Here is a 16,750-nt window from a genome sequence, read left to right as displayed (position 1 = left end):
TGTGGTGTGTGTGTATTCCGTGCGGTGTGTGTACGCTGTGCGGTGTGTGTGTATTCTGTGCGGTGTGTGTGTGTACGCTGTGCGGTGTGTGTGTATTCTGTGCGGTGTGTGTGTACGCTGTGCGGTGTGTGTGTGTGTACGCTGTGCGGTGTGTGTGTGTGTACGCTGTGCGGTGTGTGTGTATTCTGTGCGGTGTGTGTGTGTACGCTGTGCGGTGTGTGTACGCTGTGCGGTGTGTGTGTATTCTGTGCGGTGTGTGTGTACGCTGTGCGGTGTGTGTGTGTGTACGCTGTGCGGTGTGTGTGTATTCTGTGCGGTGTGTGTGTGTACGCTGTGGTGTGTGTGTACGCTGTGCGGTGTGTGTGTATTCTGTGCGGTGTGTGTGTACGCTGTGCGGTGTGTGTGTGTGTACGCTGTGCGGTGTGTGTGTGTGTACGCTGTGCGGTGTGTGTGTGTGTGTGTATTCTGTGCGGTGTGTGTGTATTCTGTGCGGTGTGTGTGTGTATTCTGTGTGGTGTGTGTGTGTACGCTGTGCGGTGTGTGTGTGTGTGTGTACGCTGTGCGGTGTGTGTGTGTGTGTGTATACGCTGTGCGGTGTGTGTGTGTGTACGCTGTGCGGTGTGTGTGTACGCTGTGCGGTGTGTGTGTGTATACACTCTGTGCGGTGTGTGTGTGTGTACGCTGTGCGGTGTTTGTGTGTGTACGCTGTGCGGTGTGTGTGTATTCTGTGTGGTGTGTGTGTGCGTACACTGCGGTGTGTGTGCGGCTGTGCGGGTGTACGCTGTGCGGTGTGTGCGGTGTGTACGCTGTGCGGGTGTACGGTGTGCGCGGGTGTGCGTGTGTATAGGCTGCACAATATAAATACACTGTGCAGTATTCACGGCTGTGGAGTCGGTATGCCAAACCTCCGACTCCTTAATTTCCACGACTCCGGCCCCCTCATACATGGCTCCGGCCCCCTCATACATGGCTCCGGCCCCCTCATACATGGCTCCGGCCCCCTCATACATGGCTCCGGCTCCCTCATACATGGCTCCGGCCCACTCATACGCGGCTCCGGCTCCCTCATACATGGCTCCGGCCCACTCATACGCGGCTCCGGCTCCCTCATACATGGCTCCGGCTCCCTCATACATGGCTCCGGCCCCCTCATACGCGGCTCCGGCTCCCTCATACATGGCTCCGGCCCCCTCATACGCGGCTCCGGCTCCCTCATACATGGCTCCGGCTCCCTCATACATGGCTGCGGCCCCCTCATACACGGCTCCGGCTCCCTCATACGCGGCTCCGGCTCCCTCATACGCGGCTCCGGCTCCCTCATACGCGGCTCCGGCCCCCTCATACACGGCTCCGGCCCCCTCATACACGGCTCCGGCTCCCTCATACGCGGCTCCGGCTCCCTCATACGCGGCTCCGGTTCCCTCATACGCGGCTCCGGTTCCCTCATACACGGCTCCGGCTCCCTCATACATGGCTCCGGCTCCCTCATACACGGCTCCGGCTCCCTCATACACGGCTCCGGCTCCCTCATACACGGCTCCGGCTCCCTCATACATGGCTCCGGCTCCCTCATACACGGCTCCGGCTCCCTCATACACGGCTCCGGCTCCCTCATACATGGCTCCGGCTCCCTCATACATGGCTCCGGCCCCCTCATACATGGCTCCGGCCCCCTCATACATGGCTCCGGCTCCCTCATACACGGCTCCGGCTCCCTCATACACGGCTCCGGCTCCCTCATACATGGCTCCGGCTCCCTCATACACGGCTCCGGCCCCCTCATACACGGCACCGGCCCCCTCATACATGGCTCCGGCTCCCTCATACATGGCTCCGGCCCCCTCATACATGGCTCCGGCCCCCTCATACATGGCTCCGGCTCCCTCATACACGGCTCCGGCTCCCTCATACATGGCTCCGGCTCCCTCATACATGGCTCCGGCTCCCTCATACATGGCTCCGGCTCCCTCATACATGGCTCCGGCTCCCTCATACACGGCTCCGGCTCCCTCATACATGGCTCCGGCTCCCTCATACACGGCTCCGACTCCCTCATACACGGCTCCGGCTCCCTCATACATGGCTCCGGCTCCCTCATACATGGCTCCGGCTCCCTCATACACGGCTCCGGCCCCCTCATACATGGCTCTCGCTCCCTCATACATGGCTCCGGCCCCCTCATACACGGCTCCGGCTCCCTCATACATGGCTCCGGCTCCCTCATACATGGCTCCGGCCCCCTCATACACGGCTCATGTGTAAGTGATAAATTTCCTGCAGCACAGATTCATCTCAGTAAAGTCCGGACCCTGAGATCAGGAATAGGAGGGACATTTATAGGACATTTAATAACTTTCCCAAATCCTTACGGAAAAATATTCCCCACAAACTGCATTGAACAACTGCACCCGATGTATTATATATGTTAGGAGTCGGGTTGGTCCATTTTATACCGACTCCACAGCCCTGGCAGTATGTATACGGTGTGCGGTATATATACACTGTGCTTTATACGGTGTGCGGTATATATACATTGTGCTTTATACGGTGTGCGGTATATATACACTGTGCTTTATACGGTGTGCGGTATATATACATTGTGCTTTATACGGTGTGCGGTATATATACATTGTGCTTTATACGGTGTGCGATACAGATACACTGTGTGTATGCTGTGTGTGTGTGCGCGGCGTGCCCACCCTTCTTTCTGGCCTTTTTGGTGAAATTTGTATATGGGGTTTGGTTTTTATCTCCAGGAGCTGTACTGATTCCGGAGATCAGAATGAGCTCGCTGACTGATCTCTGGAGTCTCATGCTGCTGGCCATGTACATAGAATCATAGAATCATAGAATGGTAGAGTTGGAAGGGACCTCCTGGGTCATCTGGTCCAACCCCCTGCTCAAAGCAGGATTCACTAGATCATCTCAGACATATGTCTGTCCAGCCTCTGTTTGAAGACGTCCATTGAAGGGGAACTCACCACCTCTCGTGGCAGCCTGTTCCACTCATTAATCACCCTAACTGTCAAAAAGTTTTTTCTAATATCTAATCTGTGTCTCCTCCCATTTAGTTTCATCCCATTGCTTCTAGTCTTTCCTTGTGCAAATGAGAATAAAGATGATCCTTCTACAATGTGACAGCCCTTGACATATTTGTAGACAGCTATTAAGTCTCCTCTCAGTCTTCTTTTTTGCAAGCTAAACATTCCCAAATCCTGCAACCGTTCCTCATAGGACATGGTTTGCAGACCAGTCACCATTCTGGTCGCTCTTCTCTGAACTTGCTCCAGTTTGTCTATGTCTTTTTTAAAATGTGGTGCCCAAAACTGTACACAGTATTCCAGATGAGGTCTGACCAAAGAGGAGTAAAGACCGATAATGACTTCACGTGATCTAGACTGTATGCTTCTGTTAATACATCCCAGAATTGTATTTGCCTTTTTTGCTGCTGCATCACACTGTTGACTCATGTTCAGTCTATGATCTATTAGTATACCTAAGTCTTTTTCACATGTACTGTTGCTTAGCTCTATTCCTCCCATTCTGTATATGCTTTTTTCATTTTTATTGCCCAGATGTAGTACTTTGCATTTTTCCCTGTTAAAAACCATTCTGTTGGTTGCTGCCCACTGCTCCAGTTTATTTAGGTCTTTTTGAATCCTCTCTCTCTCTTCTCTAGTATTAGCTATCCCTCCTAGCTTTGTGTCATCAGCAAATTTAATCAGTTTACCCTCAATTCCTTCATCTAAATCATTGATAAAGATGTTGAACAATACAGGTCCCAGGACGGAGCCCTGTGGTACCCCACTTGAGACATTCATCCAGCTGGATGTGAAGCCATTTACAACCACCCTTTGAGTCCGATCACTAAGCCAGTTATGAATCCACCTAACAGTTGCCTGGTCCATTGCATACTTGGTCATTTTTTCAATAAGGATGATGTGAGATACTTTGTCAAATGCTTTGCTGAAGTCAAGATATACTATATCTACAGCATTTCCCTGATCCACCCAGTCAGTGATTCTGTCATAGAAGGAAATTAAGTTAGTCTGACATGACTTGTTAGTTACAAACCCATGCTGACTCTGGTTAATCACTTCATTCTTATCCATGTACTTACATACATGTTGTTTAATAATTTGTTCAAAGATCTTTCCTGGTATAGAAGTCAGACTCACCGGCCTATAGTTCCCTGGGTCCACCTTCTTCCCCTTTTTGAAGATAGGAACAACATTTGCTCTTCTCCAGTCTTCTGGGACTTCTCCTGTTCTCCAAGAATTTTCAAAGATTATGGAGAGTGGTTCTAAAATTTCTTCTACAATCTCCTTCAGTACTCTGGGGTGTAATTCATCTGGACCTGGAGACTTGAACTCATTTATGTTAGCTAAATATTCCCTCACAATCTTTCTGTTTACTGATAACTTGGATTCCTCTATTCCTTTAAAAGGACAGTGAAGATCAGTTGATGTTACATTTTCTTTCTGAGAGAAAACAGATGCAAAATAGGAATTAAAAAGTTCGGCCTTCTCAACATCCTCTCTTACCATTTCTCCATTTTCATCCTGTAAAAATCCTATAGCATCTTTGACTTTTCTTTTACTTTTGACATACCCCCAAAATCCTTTTTTATTGCTTTTGACATCTCTTGCAAGCCTTAATTCATTGTCAGCTTTAGCTAACCTGATACGTGCCCTACAGGATCTGCAGACTGCATTATAATCTTCTTTAGATATGCCTCCCTCTTTCCATTTAATAAACATTTCTTTCTTTCTTTTTAGCATGTGTTTAAGTTCTGTGTTCATCCATCCTGGTTTCCTTAAATGCTTCCCATTCTTCCTACTTTTCGGGATTGTTAACGATTGTGCTTTGAGAATCTCATTTTTAAAAATTTCCCATCCTTCCTGGACATTTTTGTCCTTAAGGACATCCAGCCATTGGATCCCTCCTATTCTCTTTCTGAGTCTCTTAAAATCTGCCTTTCTAAAATCTAACCTTGAAGTTTGAGTCTTCACATGTCTTCCTCCTCTAGTTATCCAAAATTCTATAATAGCATGATCGCTGCCTCCTAGGGTCCCAGCCACCTTTACCTCCTCAACCATTTCCTCCCTGTTTATAAGGATTAGATCCAAAGTAGCAGATCCCCTTGTTTTCTCCCCTACCTTTTGGAAGATAAAGTTGTCAGCAAGAGAGGATAAGAATTTGCTTGACCTGTTAGTTTTACTTGAGAGAGATTCCCAACAAATGTCTGGATAGTTGAAATCTCCCATGACCACTACGTCATATTTTTTGGAGAACTTGGTCATTTGATACATAAAGAGTTCATCCATATCTTCAGCTTGCCCAGGTGGCCTGTAGTAAATGCCTACAATGGTGTCCTTTCCGTTGTTCTCTCCTTGTATTCTTACCCAAACAGTTTCCACAGAACTCCCAGTCTCTGAAGCTTCAATCTCTGTGCAGATATACGCTTTTCTAACATACAATGCAACACCTCCTCCTCGTTTATCAAGTCTGTTTCTTGCAAATAAGTTGTATCCTTTTAGCCTTTTATTCCAATCATGTGTATCGTCCCACCAAGTTTCAGTGATTCCAATGACATCATATTCCTTTTCCTGCATTAGTAGTTCCAATTCTCCTTGTTTGTTGCCCATGCTTTGTGCATTTGTATAAAAACATTTTAGTTTGTGATTGGTTTCTCTTCCTCCCATATTTTTATTATTTAAATTGTTTTGTCTTTGTTCTTCCTTTCCACTTCCAGTAGCAGAGATCTCAATAGTATTTGTCAGCTGTATGGCTTTTTCTGGCCTTTTGCTTCCCTTCCCACATTGTTCTGGTATAAAGCTCTTCTGATGAGTGTAGCAAGGCGACTTCCAAATACATGTTTTCCAGTCTTCGTAAGGTGCACCCCATCTCTAGCAAGTAGTCCATCGTATAGGTAATTCATTCCGTGATCCAGAAATCCAAATCCTTGTTGACGGCACCATCGACGTAGCCAGTTGTTCACCTGTAGAATCTTATTCCACCTCATTGTTCCATGGCCATCCACTGGGAGGATGGATGAGAAGACCACCTGCGCTCCCAATTCTTTCACTTTCTTGCCTAAGTCTTCAAAGTCACTGCAGATGGTTTCCAGGTCCTTTCTTGCGGTGTCATTTGTCCCCACATGTATTAGCAGGAATGGGTAGTGATCTGTAGGTCTGAAGAGTCTTGATATCCTGTCAGACACATCTTTAATTTTTGCTCCTGGAAGACAGCACATTTCTCTTGAGGTTATGTCTGGTCTGCAGATAGCGGCCTCTGTTCCTCTTAGCAGGGAATCCCCCATGACCACCACTCTCCGTTTTTTCTTCACAACATTCTTCTTTCTCCATCCAGGAGGATTCTGAGGGCTTACAAGGTTATTCATTGCTGGCAAAGTCTTATCTTGCTGTATTTCTTCATGGTGCTCCTGCGAGAGAGCCTGGTACTGGTTCCTGAGCAGTATGGGTGCTGACTGCCTCTCGATCCTCCTGCTTCGGTGGGTCACATGCTTCCATTCCTCTGTTTCGTCAGGTGCAGTTCGAATTTCTTCTCTTTCTGAATCATGAAGAGATAATTCTGCTCTGTCTAAGAACTCTTCACCTTCCTTAATGATTTTCAAGGTAGTTAACCTCTCTTCTAGATTTCGCAACTTTTCCTCCAACAGGGACACAAGCTTGCATTTCTGGCATGTGAAGTTTGGCTTTTCCACTGGCAAGTCTGTGAACATGTAGCAGGATATGCAGCTCACCAAATGGCTCCTGGACTCTTCCATGTTCTTACTGTTAATGTTCTGAAAACAGTGAAAAAAGCTTAAAAAAAAAAGCTTCAAAATGCGCGCGCCGGTAGGCGCGCGGTTTACCGATGTCCTCTTTTCAGCTCCAACAGCCAAAATCCAGTGTTCTTTGAGCTCGCGGAGACTCTTCACTTACCCCAAAATGCAGTGGGAATATGCAAATTATCTCCTCAGGACTCCTCCCCTGGTTTACCGATGTCCTCTTTTCAGCTCCAACAGCCAAAATCCAGTGTTCTTTGAGCTCGCGGAGACTCTTCACTTACCCCAAAATGCAGTGGGAATATGCAAATTATCTCCTCAGGACTCCTCCCCTGGTTTACCGATGTCCTCTTTTCAGCTCCAACAGCCAAAATCCAGTGTTCTTTGAGCTCGCGGAGACTCTTCACTTACCCCAAAATGCAGTGGGAATATGCAAATTATCTCCTCAGGACTCCTCCCCTGGTTTACCGATGTCCTCTTTTCAGCTCCAACAGCCAAAATCCAGTGTTCTTTGAGCTCGCGGAGACTCTTCACTTACCCCAAAATGCAGTGGGAATATGCAAATTATCTCCTCAGGACTCCTCCCCTGGTTTACCGATGTCCTCTTTTCAGATCCAACAGCCAAAATCCAGTGTTCTTTGAGCTCGCGGAGACTCTTCACTTACCCCAAAATGCAGTGGGAATATGCAAATTATCTCCTCAGGACTCCTCCCCTGGGGGGGTGGGGGAGGCGAGAATCTCTCTAGGACCCTGATGAGCCCAGATATCAGTGTGGCTTGTATACGGCGTCTCTACTCCTAGCGTGCTCCACGATGAGTATCTGTGATCCAGCAGAGGGACGGGAGTCTCCTGAGAGCTGCAGAGAGAAGCAGATTATGGAGACAGTCAGTAAGGAGACGGCCCTTGTGTGGTACTGACGGCAGGTGATGGCGATGAAGGGCTGTAATTGGCCTCCTCTCGTTGCAGGTGGTGTGGTGGCAGAGAATGATCGGCTTCCTCCCGATATTCCAGGTGAGGAGGAGAGGAGCTCGGTGCTGTAGATGGCGGCACTAAAACCTGCTCGCCTGTGCCCCGCTCGCCTGTGCCCTGCTCACCTATGCCCCGCTCGCCTGTGCCCCGGCCGCCTGTACCGTCCTGTGTCCCACATATTCCGACCGCACTTCAGGGGATTCTGTGTCATAAATTCTCTGGCCGCGTGTCCTGCCGCCTCGCTCGCTCGCTCTCTCTGGCCGCGTGTCCTGCCGCCTCGCTCTCTCTGGCCGCGTGTCCTGCCGCCCCGCTCGCTCTGGCCACGTGTCCTGCCGCCTCGCTCGCTCTGGCCGCGTGTCCTGCCGCCTCGCTCGCTCTGGCCGCGTGTCCTGCCGCCTCGCTCTCTCTGGCCGCGTGTCCTGCCGCCTCGCTCGCTCGCGCTCTCTGGCCGCGTGTCCTGCCGCCTCGCTCGCTCTCTCTGGCCGCGTGTCCTGCCGCCTCGCTCGCTCTCTCTGGCTGCGTGTTCTGCCGCCTCGCTCGCTCGCTCTCTCTGGCCGCGTGTCCTGCCGCCTCGCTCGCTCGCTCTCTCTGGCCGCGTGTCCTGCCGCCTCGCTCGCTCTCTCTGGCCGCGTGTCCTGCCGCCTCGCTCGCTCGCTCTGGCCGCGTGTCCTGCCGCCTCGCTCTCTCTGGCCACGTGTCCTGCTGCCTCGCTCGCTCTCTCTGGCCGCGTGTCCTGCCGCCTCGCTCGCTCTCTCTGGCCGCGTGTCCTGCCGCCTCGCTCGCTCTCTCTGGCCGCGTGTCCTGCCGCCTCGCTCGCTCGCTCTCTCTGGCCGCGTGTCCTGCCGCCTCGCTCGCTCTGGCCGCGTGTCCTGCCGCCTCGCTCTCTCTGGCCGCGTGTCCTGCCGCCTCGCTCGCTCTCTCTGGCCGCGTGTCCTGCCGCCTCGCTCGCTCTCTCTGGCCGCGTGTCCTGCCGCCTCGCTCGCTCTCTCTGGCCGCGTGTCCTGCCGCCTCGCTCGCTCTCTCTGGCCGCGTGTCCTGCCGCCTCGCTCGCTCTCTCTGGCCGCGTGTCCTGCCGCCTCGCTCGCTCTCTCTGGCCGCGTGTCCTGCCGCCTCGCTTGCTCTCTCTGGCCGCGTGTCCTGCCGCCTCGCTCTCTCTCTCTGGCCGCGCGTCCTGCCGCCTCGCTCTCTCTCTCTGGCCGCGCGTCCTGCCGCCTCGCTCTCTCTCTCTGGCCGCGCGTCCTGCCGCCTCGCTCTCTCTGGCCGCGCGTCCTGCCGCCTCGCTGTCTCTGGCCGCGCGTCCTGCCGCCTCGCTCTCTCTGGCCACGCGTCCTGCCGCCTCGCTCTCTCTGGCCGCGCGTCCTGCCGCCTCGCTCGCTCTGGCCGCGCGTCCTGCCGCCTCGCTCGCTCTCTCTGGCCGCGCGTCCTGCCGCCTCGCTCGCTCTCTCTGGCCGCGCGTCCTGCCCCCTCGCTCGCTCTCTCTGGCCGCGTTTCCTGCCCCCTGAAACTAATATCCGAGATCTTGAGATCAGGAACAGAAGAGGCTTCTGGATTTTTCCTGAGCTTTTCTGCATCTCCTTGGCAGGAAAAACACGTGCGGATTGTGCGTGCGGATTGTGCGTGCGTTTTTCCTGCCAGGGACTTGCGGATGTGAAGCGTTCTTCACTTGCATTTCCGCATGCGGGTTATCAAGCGATTTTAGCATCACCTGGAAAGTGCTTGACAACTTGGTCACACTATAAATCCATTCAACCGGCATATATAATGTGACCGAGTGAAAGGTAAAAATAAATATTATACTCACCTTCTGATGTCCCCCGGTGTCCTTAGTGATCCGTCTTGGCTTGCCGGCAGCTCACGGTAGACTAAAAGGACCTGCCATGACGTTATTTAGTCATGTGATGGGTCACGCGACCCCCGACGTCAGCGGTCGCGTGACCCGTCACATGACTAAGTGATGTCACCACAGGTCCTTTAGTCTATCATGAGCTGCTGGCGAGCCAGGACGCATCGGATAAAGACACCGGGGGCCATCAGAAGGTAAGTATGATATTTATTTTTTATTTTATTCTTTTTTTTTTTACAGGTTCTATGGTACCCGGGTCCGGAGGAGAGTCTCCTGTCCTCCACACCCGGGTACCATCCGCACATGGAAACACATGATATCTGCATGTACAGATGCGTAATCCATGCATTCCAATGCAAGTCAATGCAAAATAATTGGTAGTGCTGCGTTTTTTTCCGCAATGATAATCCACAGCGGAAATCTCCGCAGTATGTGCACAGCACAGCGGATTATCATTGGGGAACATGGCAGGCCTTCTACCAAGCGTTTTTTAAGCGTTTATGCAGCGGAATTGCCGCTCCGGAAATGCTTAAAAAACGCATAGTGGGCACACAGCCTAATAGGGGGGCACACAGCCTAATAGGGGGCACGCAGCCTAATAGGACATTTCTAACTTTCCAAATTCGTATGGAAACATTTACAGCACATCCTGCACCCCAATGTCTTATATATTGTACTACTGCCCCCAGTGTATAATATATTATACTATCGTCCCCAATGTATTATATATTATACTACCGCCCCCAATGTATTATATATTATACTACCGCCCCCAATGTATTATATATTATACTACCGCCCCCAATGTATTATATACATTACTCACAAAAGATCTGGGATGTTTGGCTTTCGGGTGACATTTCCGGATGACCCTCACGCCCTTTGACCTTTTCGGGTGAACTTAATGTGACGTCTCTCGTCTTTTGGATCCACACGTCCACCAGTTCAATGTTTCAGGACTTTTTGCACAACTTGCTGTTTTCTATCAAGGAGCTTAATGGCAAAATTCACACCAGGTGTTTGACCCGTGAATCGGCCAATAAATTTCGGGGGTCAATTTAGAATTGGTATTAAACAGTCGTCCTCACGTTGCTGTTCACAATGTGACATGATGAGACCAAGACGACCCTTAACAATTGCTCACCAGTACCGGCCATTGCGAGGCTTCAAGCCGGAAGAGGCCACTGAGCTTAGTGTCACAGAGTCATCAGCAGGAGCCATCAGCAAGACTGGACGAGTCACAGAAAGTCAGAGAAGTGGTTGTCCTCTGCCACATCCCACGCTGATGACCGCTTCATTGTGAACAATGCCCATCGGACAGACATTGTGCCTCTGCAAGAACAACACGGGCCTCATCTCACCTTCATTGACGGCAATGCTCCAGCTCATCGAGGTCAAATCATTAGGGAACGGCTACTGGAGACTGGGGGACCTCGGATGGAGCAGCCTGCAATATCTCCAGACCCGAATCCCATAGAAAGCTATGGGATCTGCTGAGTCGCCATGTAGGAGCTCCTAACTCTGTATCCCAAGTGAAGATCTGAGGTTGGGGGTTGTAATAATTCTCTAGGCAGGTTAACAATGCAACAATTTTTTTGATTCCTTACATCCATGGTCTTACAACAACTCCAGGTATATGGCCCAAATACATTGCCCCAAGTCCACAAGATCCCCTCCCTGGGGCGGTAGTTCTGCTGCCTTTGTGCCAGGCCATACTCATGGTCTCCCAACTTTTGGTTGGCCAACAGATTTCGTATCTCCAGCCAGTATAGTCTGCAGTCACAGTCTATGCTCCTCCAGACGAAAAATAAAACCATAGCAGCAAAGGTTTCCAGTAGCATCAGTCCTTAAGATAGTTAATCAAATTCAGACGACAGCTCCCACGACTGTAGCACGTGGATCCAGTCCAGTTGGCAATCCATCTCCATAGGCCATCCATGGACTTCAGGACCTCAACCTAGATCCTAGCATATCATTATCTCCAAACTGAAAGTAAAGATTACACAAGAACCACAGGATGGATTTCATCACCCAGGTATCATATTAATCAGTGTAATGTCACCCACCTGACAGTGTATGTGGTTACTGAGCACAATCCTGCTGACAGGTTCGCTTTAATGCCTGACTCATGAGAAAATATCACTGGAGCGGGAACTTTTTTAAGTTTTCCATAAATTTCTCTCAAAAGCCAAATATCCCTAACTTTTTGCACGTAGTGTATTTTAGGAGTCGGTCCATTTTTTACTAACTTTGACTCCACATCACTGGCCCTGACGCCTCGTTCGCTTTCTCTCTGTTCCGTGTCTGTCCTGACTCCTCTCTCATTTCCTCTCAATTCTCCAGTAACAATGTCAAGCCCGCTAACTGAGAAGAGCCCTGTGTCTGCCCTCACCCTTAGCCTCCTCACCTCTCACAACGACCTCCTGTCTTCCAAGAGCAGGCAGATCTATGCACACGCTGACCTGCAGAGCGCAATGGGGTTAGTCAGTGCAGAGCTAGGCTGTGGTGCCCCATCGGACCGCACCAACCCAAAATGGTTAAAAGAAGGGCAGAACCAACTGCGTAAGGCGGCCGAGCACGAGAAAGAAGATCAGAATTGCAACCCAGATCCGGAGCACTTCAACAAAGACTGGACGAACTGCAACCAAGAGAAAGACGAGAAGCGCGTCCACCTGGAGGAGCTGCACGTGTCCGCGCTTAACTGTGTTAACCGCAGCAGCATGATCCAGTCCCCTCCGCTGCTCATCCAGGACGGGGAGGACGAGGAGGATGATCTGACTCCCGCCCAAAGCGAGGTCACCGACCCCATCACTACTGAGACCTCGGAGCTCAGCTATGAGGTTGTGCCGGACAGTGGGAAGGGCAGGGAGAATGGTCGCAGTGCCAGCCTACTCTTTGGTATGAGGAATACTGGTGGAAGTGATGAGGACTCCAGCTGGGCAACTCTTTCCCAAGGAAGCCCATCCTATGGCTCTCCTGACGACACAGGTATGATGGGAAGCCGGCCTGGGCGTTGCACAAATGTGTGTGGTGCAGGTGTCGCCTGGAGCCGGACACATTACAATAACTTTGCCATACCCATACAACCTTGGTTGGACTCAACACATAGCTTATTTTACAGATTGATATTTGGCTCGGAGAGGAGGGCGGCTGCGCTGGGGAGGAGGCTCGGAGAGGAGGGCGGCTGCGCTGGGGAGGAGGCTCGGAGAGGAGGGCGGCTGCGCTGGGGAGGAGGCTCGGAGAGGAGGGCGGCTGCGCTGGGGAGGAGGCTCAGAGAGGAGCGCGGCTGAGCTGGGGAGGAGGCTGGGAGAGGAGGGCGGCTGCGCTGCAGAGGAGGCTGGGAGAGGAGGGCGGCTGCGCTGGGGAGGAAGCTCGGAGAGGAGGGCGGGTGCGCTGGGGAGGAAGCTCGGAGAGGAGGGCGGGTGCGCTGGGGAGGAAGCTCGGAGAGGAGGGCGGGTGCGCTGGGGAGGAAGCTCGGAGAGGAGGGCGGGTGCGCTGGGGAGGAAGCTCGGAGAGGAGGGCGGGTGCGCTGGGGAGGAAGCTCGGAGAGGAGGGCGGGTGCGCTGGGGAGGAAGCTCGGAGAGGAGGGCGGGTGCGCTGGGGAGGAAGCTCGGAGAGGAGGGCGGGTGCGCTGAGGAGGAGGCTCTGGGAGGAGGGCGGGTGCGCTGAGGATGAGGCTCGGGGAGGAGTCTCGGGGAGTTGGGCGGGTGCGATGGGGAGGAGCCTCGGGGAGTTGGGCGGGTGCGATGGGGAGGAGCCTCGGGGAGTTGGGCGGGTGCGATGGGGAGGAGCCTCGGGGAGTTGGGCGGGTGCGATGGGGAGGAGCTTCGGGGAGTTGGGCGGGTGCGATGGGGAGGAGCCTCGGGGAGGAGGGCGGCTGCGCTGGGGAGGAGGCTCGGGGAAGAGGCTCGGGGAGGAGGGCGGGTGCGCTGGGGAGGAGGCTCGGGGAGGAGGGCGGGTGCGCTGGGGAGGAGGCTCGGGGAGGAGGGCGGGTGCGCTGGGGAGGAGGGCGGGTGCGCTGGGCAGGTGGCTCGGGGAGGAGGGCGGGGGCGATGGGCAGGTGGCTCGGGGAGGAGGGCGGGGGCGATGGGCAGGTGGCTCGGGGAGGAGGGCGGGGGCGATGGGCAGGTGGCTCGGGGAGGAGGGCGGGGGCGATGGGGAGGAGGCTCGGGGAGTTGGGCGGGGGCGATGGGGAGGAGCCTCAGGGAGGAGGGCGGGTGTGCTGGGGAGGGGGGTTGGGGAGGATCCTTGTGACGTGCATGCTCATTCTTTATAGATTGCTTCTGGCCACGTAACTCTCTGGACACAGACTCGGATCTGCCCTCGGGTTGGATGCGGGTGCAGGACACCTCAGGAACATACTATTGGCACGTACCCACTGGCACCACACAATGGGAGCCGCCATCAGACCTGGGCTGTGGGGAGCCGAAGATGTACTCCCCTTCTGAGCAGACCCCCACAGAGGAGGAGGTAACGCTCCACGTGTTCTGCACACAGTATATACATGTTATATACATATTACATATACAGTGCTCACCTAGTGTGTATATACAGCCGCCATGCCCTGAATCGACATATGTACAATGCTCAGCATCAGTGAGTGCTCCCCAAATGATTTGTCAGAAAACCTTTGTTTCCTTTCACAATCCACATTTTCTATGGGGACCCTACTACAAAATCGTCCCAGAAATGTCAGCCATTGATTGCAAGCGAGATTTGTTATTTGTCCACCCAAAAAACTAATTTTTTTAACAAATTCGTTCAAGATCTTACCAAAATGAGTACACCCCACTAAAAGTCTTAAGAGCAAATCTGAAGTTTAAACTATAACATTCTAATTCCCAAGACTTCACCCACAGGTAAGTCTCATTCTTCATTACGCCGGTGTCCAGCAGACGGGCGACTGTAAGAGGGCGTTGTTTAGAGAAACCCCTCCCCATTTCATGCTATCAACAATGGCACCACATAGAAGAGAAATGTCACAAGAGCTGAGAAAGAAAATCGTTTCCTTACATAAGAAAGGTGAAGTCTACAAGAAGATCAGCCAGATACTGGAAAATGTAAGAAAGATGGAGATGCAGCGTCTCACAGACGTCCAGCGACCACCGACGTCTCCACCTGAACAGGGGCGTCTTCTGGTGAGAAGGGAAGAGGATCCACGGGTCAGTTCCCTGCAGTAATCTAAAGAAGTAGAAAGTCAAACCGGGGGACACAATCCGGCGCACACTAGAGAAGCGGCATCATGGGGGGCGTCCACAGAGGAGATCCTGGGGCCCTGTACTCGGGAGCAATGAGACCAAAATGAAGGTTTATAGAACTGACGGCTTCAAAACTGTGAGGAGGAGCCTCCCGTGAGACCTGGTGGGGCACATGAGGGGAGGGCACATGAGCTGCTGGTGTCGCGTGGAGGAGGCGGGGGGCACATGAACTGCTGGGGGGAGGGCACATGAGCTGCTGGTGTCACGGGGGGCGGCGGGCACATGAACTGCTGGGGGGAGGGCACATGAGCTGCTGGTGTCGCGTGGAGGAGGCGGGGGACGGCGGGCACATGAGCTGCTGGTGTTACGGGGGTGTGGGGAGGTGGCTTGGACACATGAGCTGCTTGTGTTTTGGAGGGGGCACATGAGCTGCTGGTGTCGCATGTAGGAGGGGGGTGGGCACATGAGCTGCCGGTGTCGTGTATAGGAGGTAGGGGGGTGGCGGTGGGGGCACATGATGAGCTTTTGGTGTTACGTGGGGGTGGGCACGTGAGCTGCTTGTGTTTTGGAGGGGGCACATGAGCTGCTGGTGTCTCATGTAGGAGGGGGGGTGGGCACGAGCTGCCGGTGTCGTGTGTAGGAGGTAGGGGGGTGGTGGTGGGGGCACATGATGAGCTTTTGGTGTTACGTGGGGGTGGGCACGTGAGCTGCTTGTGTTTTGGAGGGGGCACATGAGCTGCCGGTGTCGCATGTAGGAGGGGGGGTGGGCACATGAGCTGCCGGTGTCGTGTATAGGAGGTAGGGGGGTGGCGGTGGGGGCACATGATGAGCTGCTGGTGTTATGTGGGGGTGGGCACGTGAGCTGCTTGTGTTTTGGAGGGGGCACATGAGCTGCCGGTGTCGCATGTAGGATGGGGGGTGGGCACATGAGCTGCAGGTGTCGTGTGTAGGAGGTAGGGGGGTGGCGGGCACATGATGAGCTGCTGGTGTTACTGGGGGGTGGGGGGATGGGCACGTGGGCTGCTTGTGTTGTGGACGGGGCACATGAGCTGTCGTGGGGGGGGTGGGAGTTGCGCACATGAGCTGCTGTTGTTGGGGGGGTGCACATGAGCTGCTGGTGTCAGGGGGCGCACATGAGCTGCAGGTGTAGCGGGGGGGGAGGGGGGGTAGCGGGAACATGACTAGCCGGTGTCACGGGTGGGGGGATTGGGCATGTGAGCTGCTGGTGGTAGGGGGCACATTAGCTGTTGAGGGGGGGGGAAGGGACATGATCCGCCAGCATTGAGTGGGCACATGAGTGGCCAGTGTCAGGTGGGGGAGGGGCGCACATGTCATTGATGGGATCCTGAAGTCACAGATGTGCTGCTCTATAGTGACAGAGAAGATGCCGCCATCACTCCGGCTCTTTCCCTACATGACAATGATACCAATCATCTGCTGCATTTCTGGAGAAGATTAGGTGACAGTGACTCAGTGGCCAAGTGTCTCCTGACAACCGGACACCTATGAGGAGTTCTGGAGACAAGTTGTCACCACTCTCCATCTGGCATCCAGGTTCTAGAGCTCGTTCTGGAGATGAGCTGTCACCACTCGCCATCCGGCCTCCAGGTTCTAGAGCTCGTTCTGGAGATGGAGGAAGATGGACACTGTAATATATCGCCACCTTGTTCCTTCCAGGCCTAGAAGACACGGTACTGTCCTTACACATCATGGAGGTCACACACAACACTAGATTTTGACGTGGGGTGTACTCATTTATGTTGTGCGCTGTATATACACGAGCCGAGTCCTGAGCAGGAGATCAGTTTCTATTCTGTTTCCTGCAGGAGATTTCCCAGGATGAGCTGTCAGATTTCAGTAATGACCGAGCTGAAGATGTCACCCTCCATATCAACACCCTGAATCTTTGGTGAGGCCCAAATCCAGTCTCCCCCTGGATACACACCCACA

The 16,750-nt window shown here is 53.3% G+C and overlaps 1 protein-coding gene across 3 annotated transcripts in view; it reads left to right on the top strand.

The window, feature by feature from the left end:
• Positions 1-16,750, top strand: part of APBB1 (amyloid beta precursor protein binding family B member 1) — a 43,729-nt gene that overhangs the window by 11,435 nt on the left and 15,544 nt on the right. For 2 of the 3 annotated variants that reach the window (XM_073661234.1, XM_073661232.1), the window contains exons 2-5: positions 7,757-7,801; positions 11,946-12,590; positions 13,879-14,072; positions 16,627-16,709. In XM_073661234.1, the coding sequence (XP_073517335.1) occupies positions 11,951-12,590; positions 13,879-14,072; positions 16,627-16,709 (917 nt within the window). In that variant the 5' untranslated portion in view covers positions 7,757-7,801; positions 11,946-11,950. The remainder of the gene's footprint in view (positions 1-7,756; positions 7,802-11,945; positions 12,591-13,878; positions 14,073-16,626; positions 16,710-16,750) is intronic. The other variant, XM_073661233.1, reaches the window with a different exon arrangement.

This window comes from Phyllobates terribilis, unplaced genomic scaffold, assembly GCF_046119375.1.
Source record: "Phyllobates terribilis strain yellow unplaced genomic scaffold, ASM4611937v1 Scaffold_2__4_contigs__length_985480577, whole genome shotgun sequence".
Classification (NCBI taxonomy): Eukaryota; Metazoa; Chordata; class Amphibia; order Anura; family Dendrobatidae; genus Phyllobates; species Phyllobates terribilis.
Note: the sequence above shows the minus strand (reverse complement) of the source record. Positions and strands in the feature narration are given on the sequence as shown.